We start from the raw sequence: 9,871 nt of genomic DNA on the forward strand, positions 1-9,871 counted from the left end.
ATAATCCTGATTTTACTGCCAAGCGTTCTAATAGTAAAACTAAGTGGTATTTTCTGCCTCCCATTTGCAAAGCCCACAGTTATTTCCATTAATGACCAGCTTTCTCAGCTCTCCCATCCGTGCAGGTCCAGCTTGTGCCAGCAGATGGCGCTGTGTGCAAAACGAAGTGACAATTTGGGCCCCTCTCTGGAAAAGGAAATCTAAACATGTAAAACTTCTGGCTTTTAATAGTTTATTTCTTATCTCATATTTCAAAAGATAGCATTATTAGACATATTTGTCATACAGATTTTTGTCTGTTGATATTCATATCAGAAGTATTGCAGCTGAGATAATATTTGTGAGGTATCTCATGTGCACATGAGACTTGATGTGCTTAGATAGCCGCTGAGATGTTGGCTCCCTATGGGTTTGCAGAGACCTTATATTTCCCACAAAGGTGCAAAACCTCACCGCCCCTGGACACTTTGCCACTAGGCAGGGATATTTATGTGTCCTGCTTTGTAATGGAATGTTTAAAGTGGACACTCTCCAGCTTATCCACCCCCCCAACCACTCTCTCCTTCTCTCAGTACCCAATCCTGAAACATCAACAACTCCTGAGGGTTTGGCATTTGCCAGCATTCCAGAGAGAGGAATTGAGGCCCAGAAGGGAAAATGGATTATATCGAATACAGGACAGGGCTTCTAGTTTTCACTGGCTTTCCAGGTGACTCAGAGCGTCCCTGGACTCTGGGCCTTACTACCTTCATCTGCAAAGTGAGGGAGTTGGGCTCCCGGATTCTGTCATATTTAAGTCATATTTAAAGTGTTTCTGAACTCAATAAAATCCTCATGAAATTCCAAGCAAAACAAAACAAAAATAAACCACCAAATAAAGCACCGATAAATGAAATAAGCATTCTACCCAAGCGCCATGAATGGAAAATAACTGCCGATTTAATCTTTTGCATTGTTTAGCTAGCTTTGCAGGCCTATTTTATTTAATGGCTGTAATTAATCCATACAGGGCCAGAATATTCTTGGGCTGCTTGGTTCACTACCTGCCTCTGAGTGTGCCAGCAGTGAGGCTGGAGGTGTGTGGTCGGGCATGGGACATTTTGGCTCTGGCTCACTTTCAGGTTCCTCTTGACTTAGTTTCTTTAATGTTATCCTGATAGCGAGCAAGCATCAAGAAGTGATAATATTTCCCTGAAAGTTACACAAACTCAACGTGGCTATAACATCTGCAGTACTTTATTTTGTAAAAACATAGAATATGGAGCATCTTAGTCTGTGAATGTACAATTGGTTTGTCTGTCCACGAGTCTTGCTTCCCAGGGCAGATGATTAACACGTTCTTGGTTGAAGATTAACCAGCAGCCTTTTCCTCTTCCTCTCACTTCCCCCTCCTTCTCATTGCCTTTCTCCACGCTCTCTTTGCTCCTCGGTCCTTCCCTTCCTCTGATGCTGTGAACACTTGTGGAGCTATGTCTGCTTCCTTTAGGACTCTGTGTCTGTCTCCTTATGTATTCTGCTTTCCCGGAGCCTTTCTGTTCTTCATCTCACCCTCTGGATGCTTCAGCAGGTCTCCAACTTGCTCTGCATTTGATACGTGGCTTGACAAGTGTTTTAGGGAAGTGCAGAGAGTTGGGAACAAGCACCCAGTAAAAGGCCTGCATACATTAGGGTCTAAGAATGTATAAACCAATGAAGATCAGATACTTGAATGGATGGGAGATAATCTCTCTGTAACAAAAGGAAATAAACTAGTCAGATAAGTTAGTTCCCTAGACTTTTATTCACACATGCTATGGAAATTATTGAACACATTTATAGATACCTAAATTGTTGGTTGAGGCTATTTGTGTATACAATAATGACATTTCTTTGTCCTTGATTTCTTTTCCTTTTATATTGTCCAATTTTTGTCATGACCCTTTTGAAACCCTTTTTCTGAATTATCTCTCATGTCTGCCCTTAATGGAATATCTGCTCCACATCCTTGCCTGAGAACATAGTCTCAGTGGTATGCTGGAAAACAGTTAACAACTGGCTGTCTGGAGAACAAAATCGCAGATTTATAGCATCTGCCCTGCTAATTTCCATGCTGTGAATGCTCCCACCATGGTCTGTGTCACACTGCCAGTGTGGCATGGCTAAACATGGTGTTGGGAAGAGATGCGCACAGTGGCTCTGGAGCAGGTGAGAGCCGGCTCTGGCACCCCACTGTCCTCAGCCCAGCTTGCTCTCACAGCTGGCTTATCAGAGCCACAGCCGTCATTTGAAGAACTCATAGTCAGTCTGTTCTTGGATTGGTTTCTGGGACAGGCAGGACAATTAAAATTGTGTGTATTGGATGACTTGAGTTTATATCTTTTCTTAACTTCCTTTCACTTTTCTACAAAATCACCTACTCTGAGAAGTATTTTGGTCTCCCCTTTCCTTGGAGAGATGCCTGGATGACACAGCACTTCAAACCCATTTCTGCGCATGCTGCAGGGAGTTGAGGAGTGCACCGTCCTTGCCTTTGTGCAGTGGCCCTTCATGGGATGCTACACTTGGGAAAGTTTGTTGGGGTTCAGCGACAGGCACTCTACCTTCTGTGAGACACAGTAGTTTTTTCTTTTTCCCCTTGGCCATCACCCAGGCTAGATGCACGCACCCAGTGCCACCCTGTGCAGGTAGCCTGTGCATATGGCCTCGTCGCATCATCTGAGCAAGCTGAAAATGATCCATTTGGTCAGTTTGAAATTATTTCAGCACTCCCATAAGTCAGTTCCTTGGTGGAAAAGTGAAGCAGATATCTAATCAGTGCAACAGAGCAGCTAATTGGAAAGAAAACAGACTAGTTTGTTGACCCTCTACTATGTGCTGATACTGCACCTCACCTGTGCCTTTTCCTCTGAGGCTCCCAGTCACACAGGCTGGTGGAATGCCATGCCCGGCGGGCACTCAGTGCAGAGGAAGGGAAGGACTGTGTCTCAGCCTATGTGGCCCGGCACCGTCTCCTGCACCAGCCTGGCCAGCCTCCACACTCTTCCTACCCTTCCGGGCATGTGGGTGCCCTTGCCGTCCCTCTGCCTGGAACGCCCTCCCTCAGAGGTTCATGTGGCTCCTTCCCCATCGGCCAGACCTTCTCTGACACGACCCCTTGCACTGAAGTTTTCAATGGCCTCTGGAATTAAAATCTCTACCTCCCATCCCACCACTTCCAGTCTGTCTTTTCTGCTTAGTTTTTTCTCCTTAACATTTATCACTGACGTAGTATATGTTTTCCTAATTTATCTCATTCAATTGTTTCCCACATGGGGCAGGGATTTGACTTTCTGTTCCAGTGCCTAGAAGAGCGCCGGGCACTCGGCCTTGTGCAGTAGCATTTCTTGAGTGATCGAGTGAGTGAGTGAACAGGTGACTGTCCACTGTTCTCTCTCCTCTCCTGCTGTTGAGGGGCAAAGTGGGTTCCAGGGCTCTGTGCCTCCTGCTGCAGGTGGCGTTGGGTAAGCTCCTACAGAGCACCTGAAATCTAAATGGGAGAAAAATCAGCAAGAAAAAACACTTTTGGTCTCACTTTTGATGCAGGAACAACTTTTTATTTTTGTCCTTTCATGGAGAAATGCCAGAAACCCCCTAGGTGGCCTGAGAAGCACCGATGACTGGTGGCACTGGAGCCTGACCACGCTGCTGGATGGCTTGTACCTGCAGGGCTCCTCGACGGCTCAGGTGGGCTTTCTGTTTCCTTTGTGCAGTAGGTCACTTTGGAAAAGCCACATTACACTGGGTGAAACCATCAGAAATTCATGCAGGTTCCTGAATGGCCGCAGAGGCGGCGAGGCCAGCAGCTCTCCACCATGGGGACCCTGGGCAACAGAGCGTCCACTGCTTTCCTGCCCATAACGCACACCCCCTTCACACCCTCCTCAGCTACATTGGTTTTCCGGATCCCTACACTTCCCAAGCCCTGGCTAGACAGGAGGGGGATGGCAGATCCACAGGAACCCATGGGCTGAGGGGTGCAGGAGAGTGCCCAGAAGATTCCAGTTCAGTGTGCGAAATGCCATGACAAGGAGACCCAAGGAGCATCCAGAACAGAGGAGGAGCAAACAGCTAAGACAGGAGCTTCAAGGGAGTTTCCAGAAGGAGGCGAGGCTGCTCCGAAGTTCTGAAGAAAAAGCGAATATGCATTTTATACAAACCCACTCCTTGCTCACTTTTTATTTTTTTATCTCCCCCTTTAAAAAGGATAAAATATCTTTGTCCTCGTAATCTCTTCTTTTAGCCTGGAGCTCTTGGAGGAAAATGCTACCTAATAGGCAGTGCAGTAATCAAGCAGCTAAAAGTCTCTCCTGGCAGTTCATGCAAGGTAAGATGCTCTCTTTCTTTTTGCTGCTAAAAATGAAGTAGAAAAGTCTGGTGGGAAACTGGCAGGTCATCTTAACTTCTCTGGGAGTTCGGCTGGTGGTGTGAAATTGTCAGGGCGTGAAATGCGGGGAGCAGGAGCCTCTGCCCCGCTTTCTTCTCCCCTTGCCAGACTTTCCAGACGCCTCTTTGAGTTCTTGCCATTCTGCTGCAGGTTGGCTCGATTCACTGTTTTCCCTTACAGACCTGGCATTCTAGGCAAAACCAGGATTATTAATGCACAAATCTAAAAATGGAATATTACATATCCTTTTCTAATGGGGGGGTGAACAGAGATGGGCACTTTACTTGTATCATCCTGTGATGGGAAAACCTGCAAATTGTTCAAGCCCTAGACTGGCAGGTGTCTCAGGTGCCAGCCCTCAGTGGGTGGTGCCCTGATCCCCTCACTCAAGCCATAGCCTGGGAGAATCTAGATGAGCTGCAGAGAGCCCTTGGACCCTTGGAGGGGGACAGAGTGCCACATTGCAGGACAGAGTGCAGGATGGTCTTGGGAACAGGGATCTGCTGCTGCTTCTGACTGGTGGTTTTTTTCTACAGCCTCCCAGGCCATTTTCAGCATCCATTGAAGACCCTCTTTCCACACGTAGCCCCGAAGTTGGAGGCCCTGAGAACCCCTACATGATAGACACGGAGAACCAAAACATGACCCCGAGTGGTCTAGGGGGCTGCAGGGCAAGGGGGGATTGTGTGCTTAGCCTGGGCAGAACAAGGTCAGTGTGATTCAGAGGCCAGCACTCACACGAGCATGCTGGTCACTGCCCAGCACGGGCATCGCTGGAAGTGGCATGTCTGCAGCAGGTGCAGTTCCCAGTGGGTGCGAGAGGTGGCCCACCACAGCCAGGGGCTGGTGCAAGACTTGTCCTTGTTATGAAGTGATGAAAGAGTCACACATTAGGGTGTGACACACCCACACTCAGGCCATCAGACTCCAAGTGTGTGGCAGAGAGCAGAGCTGTTGCCAGAACAGCTGGAGGTCATGGAACATAATGGACATTTGTCCTGTGCTGATTTCTGCTGAGCAGGGTGTTTACGTGGTCTCCTTTAATCCCCTCCCAACTCTGGAGTAGGCCTGGCACTGCTTTGCCTGCCTCGTGCAGATGAAGACTGGGCATTTCAGCACGTAACAAATGTGATCCCGCATTGCGGCCGGGCCCACTGTCGGGCAGCCGCCCTGTCCAGCCAGGGTACACTGCCCCACACCCACCACCCCACGCCTGCTTCCCTGGGCTGGGGCTGGGCTAACATCGGTGGTAACACCAGTGGTCTTGGACACAGTTACAGTAATGTGTGCCTTTGAGGAATACTAAAAAAAAACAAAAACGAGGAAATGTTTTACTCATTGCTAAGTATGTATCAGTGAAAAGTAGTTTTCCCCAATGATAGGGTCCATTGCAGAAAGAGAAAAATGAACATCTAGAGTCCATGGGAGAGGTACGGGGCATGTCGCCCTCACATTGTATGGGTGGGAAGGGGAAGGCCACCTTTCTCCAGGATGCCCTCCTGCCTGGGGACCCCTGGGCTGCAGCAGGGAACAGGGTGGGCAGGGAGAGAGACGGCCGGCCCCAGAGGAGTCCCTAAGATGCAGAGACCATCTGTCCAGCCCTTAGAGGCCCAGGCGGTGTTCATCCTTGTGAGGGCTTGCCTGAGGTGTCCTGGTGTGGGGCCTGCTGGACGCTTCTGTGGACCTCAAACCTTCCCCTCCCCGCAACCCGGGCTGCTTTTCAGGACCGAAGCCCACACGGCCCTGACCGGCCTCAGGGCCAGCAAGTGGATTGACTGCAGCACCAGGGCCATGTCTGTGCACTTCAGCCTCTACAACGCTCCCACCCGCCTCTTCACGAGTGTGTCCTTGAGGGTGGACATTCTCCCCACGGGGGGTCTCGTCCCCTCATCTCTGGTGGAGTCATTCAGCGTCTTCCGCAGCCACACAGCCTGTTGGTACCACCTCGTACTTCCCGAGGTGAGTTCCGGGAGGAGCACGGGACAGAGGGCCTCACTGGGCTGGGCGCCTCCACCAGACAGGACGTGTCCCCACCCACTCGCCCAATCCGCACCCTCACCTGGTCGTGTCCCCATCACACAGCAGGTGTCACACTAGGCCTTGGGACACAAGATGACAAAGACCCGCGATGGGCAAACCAACGTTTCAGTGATGTTCTTGTCTGTGTCATTTGCTTGCACTCGCTGTCAGCTGCTCCTCCTGGTGCTCAGCCTGCGTCACCTGTGTTTTCAGCTCTACCGGATGATGGAGAAGGGTGTGCAGAGCTATTGGCGAAAACCGAGAAATTGGCTGGAGGTAGCATTTTCTTTGTGAAAATTAATAACAATAAAGTGTATTTACCTGGAAAAGAAATTTTCGACAGGAAATTGATTATGCACCAGCTACTTCCAACATTACTGCAGTTTTCTCTCTTTGTGGAATTAATGCCAAATAGCGATCAAGTGTCTGTTTAGGGGTTTTACAGTTAATTGCAGCCCAAGTCATGTGGGATGGCGGGTCAGCCCCTCCACAGAAACGGGTCTGAGCGGCCCCTTCTCCGTGTTGCAGCTGTCGGTGGCTGGAGTGAGCCTCGCCCACCACGCAGCCTCCGGCCATCTGGCCACTCTTGCTGTGGATGTTGTTGACCAGTTCCACAGAGGACTGTCTCATGTGTTTATGGATCTCAGCCTTATGGCATCATGGAATCAGGTATGGCGGGGAGCCACAGTAGGGGCCATGACTGTGGCGCTGTCCAAAAGGCAGAGGTCACACATGTTCTAGATGGTGCGAGATGCTGGTTTGTTCCCTACTGAGCTCTGCATGCTCTGAGCTCATGCATGGTGGGGTTCAGGACAGTGCACGGCCTGGAGAACTCAGGACACGTGTTGCAAGCTGGGGGCCCATGGATTATGCGTGGAGTAGAACTCCAGAGCCAGGGATCCCTCCAGGGACTCTGTGGGACCCCAGGTGGCAGAGGGAGCAGGTATCAATGCGGCATTAAGGAAGGAGGCTAGCGCCGACCTTAGACACATCATGTCTGTTTTCTTTGTTCCTCCTGGTGACAGTCCTTGATGTAGGCAATGTTAGCCACTTGTCACAAGTGAAGACACCGAAGCTCAGGGAAAGGCCTGGGTCCGCCGATGGGGTGAAGCCTGGCTTCATAGTCCCCTCACTCCCGTTACCCCAGGTGGCCTTCCTGCAAGGATGGGCAGGAGGACCAGGCATACATGTGCAGATAGGCCTGGGTGAGCCTGGGGAGGGGTCCCCTAGGGCGGGTGGGGTCCCACAACAGCCGTGCTGCAGTGATGCGTGGAAGCTGAGCCCACGTCTTCAGCTTTCTTGCCCTGCTTCCTGACTGCTAACCCTCCCCCCAGACCTCCCTGGACCTCACTTTCCCACCAACTCGAGGGCGGTCAGGGCCCCAGGGCCACCCTATAGCTTGGAGTTCTCCCTCAGCCTCAGGCCTCATCATCTAGACCCATCTATCTCCTTTCAGCCTCCCCCAGTCCTTCTGTGATCAGCCTTGCCCTGCTCTCGCGTCTGCTGTGCAGGGAGCCCCGGTGGATGAGGCCAGTGTCCCCAAGCCTTCTCCCCCGAGACACCAGTCCTCTCCTGGCTGAGTGTTGTCCTGTCTCCTCTCTGGAGACCATTTTGTTGCAAGCGACAGAAACCCACCAGCCCAGGGGAATGAAGCAGGCTCTGAACACACCCAAGCAGGGGACGGAGTTTCTCCCAAGGAAAAAGAATACAAAATATCTTCCTTTGCAAGTGTTACTAGAACTAGAGCCTTATGAATACACTCCTGGGCCCTCCCAGGCTTGGAAGGGAACTGTGCACGGGTGGAACCTGAAGCCAAGCTGCACACTCAGTCACAGGGACTCACGGTCCTGAGGCTGGGCACAGACCAGGCAGCCACCTGCACACCCTCCCTTCCTTTCAGTCTTTATTAAATGTCTCCCCCTCCTTGGGTCTCCCTCCCCGACTTCCTGTCTCTCATCCCCATGGCACTGTGAAGCACGGTCCCAGTGCACCTGCTACAAGTCCCAGGGAGGACTCCCACTGCATGGAGGACAGCACAGATCTCACAGTGCCAACCAGCGGGAATAGGAGCCCAAACCCTCCCACCCACTGCTTCTTGGGCTGCAGTTTCTATGACTTGCATGAGTCCAAGGAGACAGAACACTCACACAAGTCAGGTGAAGCAATGTCATTGCTCATAGACAGGCAGCGGGAGCCTAGGGTTCATGGTGAGCCAGTCCCCCAGGGTTCAGGAAAGCTGCCCAGGGCGAATGGAGTCTGGTCTGTGTGTGCCCCACTTGCATGGCAGCTAGGGACCCGTTTTTATGCACTGAGGCCTACATGATGCGCTGGGTGGAAGGGTTGTAGGGCATCCTGTTCTAGGGGGACGGGGCCAGAGCCTGGGCTATTTGGGACTGTCCCCCTGTCTCAGCATGCTGCGTGCTCAGCACATTCTGCAGTTATTCTGAGAACAAGGGAGAGAAGGGGAAGAGCTGCTCGGCCAAGGCTGTCTGGGGACATGTCCTGCAGGACTTGTCAACGTCTGCTGGAGTTACCTTGCACAGACTTACCTGGCTTACCTTAAGTCTGTCTTCCATGGGGCTGGAAGCCCCAGGAGGGCGAGTTCATCTGTTCTGTTCACTCCTGCTCCCCCGGCACCAGCACTGGGCCTGACGGGGACTGGCTGCTTAATGTGCTGGCATTTCTCTCTGTGGTGGAAGGGAGGCCTCCTGGTCTCTCTTTGCCAGATGTCTGCGCTAGTCTGCTTCTTTCTATCGGCAGGGCACTGGCTTACCATGGCCTCCGCTGCCCATAAGCATGGCCGTGCACAGCTCCGGCAGCTACAGCGTGGGTGGAGCCCGGCTTTTCCTTGCCTGTGCCCAGAGGCCCCCACGTAGTGGCTGGGTTTCTCTCTCTCATTGCATGGCTATGGGAGCATCTGATTGACCTTGATCTGCTAGCAGGCGTGGGCCTTGGGAAGGGGACAGAGTGAACCACCTTGTAAGATGTTCTTTTCAAGAATTTCTAGTAGATTTTCTAGAAGGATCATGATCAGGGCCAGCATGAATCCAGCCTAACACAACTGTCTAGTGACTCTCAGTAAATAGTCAGCCCCTCCTGACTTCTGGCCTTGGGACATGAGGTCACCTTTCAATCATCTTTTTTTCCTACTGATGTCCTACTTTTCTGAGCATGTTTCCGGCCCCTGCCAGAAAAACTTGCCTCGGGAGATTTTCTCTTCTCCTGGGGGTTCTGGTGAGGCCAGACGCCAATATCCAATTCCTCACTTAGCTTCTAAGAGCAACCACGCCTTCAGGCGTACTCCTGCTGGGCACTGTCTCAGTTGCACATAAGCATGTGTGTGTTAAGCTACACAACCATCTAGCAAAACAGGCACCAGTATCCCACCTGTTTTACAAATGGTTAGACCAGTGCTCTGGAAGGTAAAGCAATGTACTCAAGGACACACAC

General features: G+C 51.3%; 1 protein-coding gene across 1 annotated transcript; it reads left to right on the plus strand.

Moving 5' to 3' along the window:
• Positions 1–3,133: 3,133 nt before the first annotated feature.
• LOC103581385 (polycystic kidney disease protein 1-like 1) lies at positions 3,134–7,857 on the plus strand. The gene is made up of 7 exons (XM_008563232.1): positions 3,134–3,702; positions 4,259–4,342; positions 4,939–5,111; positions 6,127–6,361; positions 6,593–6,697; positions 6,950–7,090; positions 7,756–7,857. The coding sequence occupies exons 1-7, from the start codon at positions 3,556–3,558 to the stop codon at positions 7,855–7,857; spliced, it is 987 nt and encodes a 328-aa protein (XP_008561454.1). The 5' UTR covers positions 3,134–3,555.
• The last annotated feature ends 2,014 nt before the right edge of the window (positions 7,858–9,871 follow it).

This window comes from Galeopterus variegatus, unplaced genomic scaffold, assembly GCF_000696425.1.
Source record: "Galeopterus variegatus unplaced genomic scaffold, G_variegatus-3.0.2 Scaffold12941, whole genome shotgun sequence".
Classification (NCBI taxonomy): domain Eukaryota; kingdom Metazoa; phylum Chordata; class Mammalia; order Dermoptera; family Cynocephalidae; genus Galeopterus; species Galeopterus variegatus.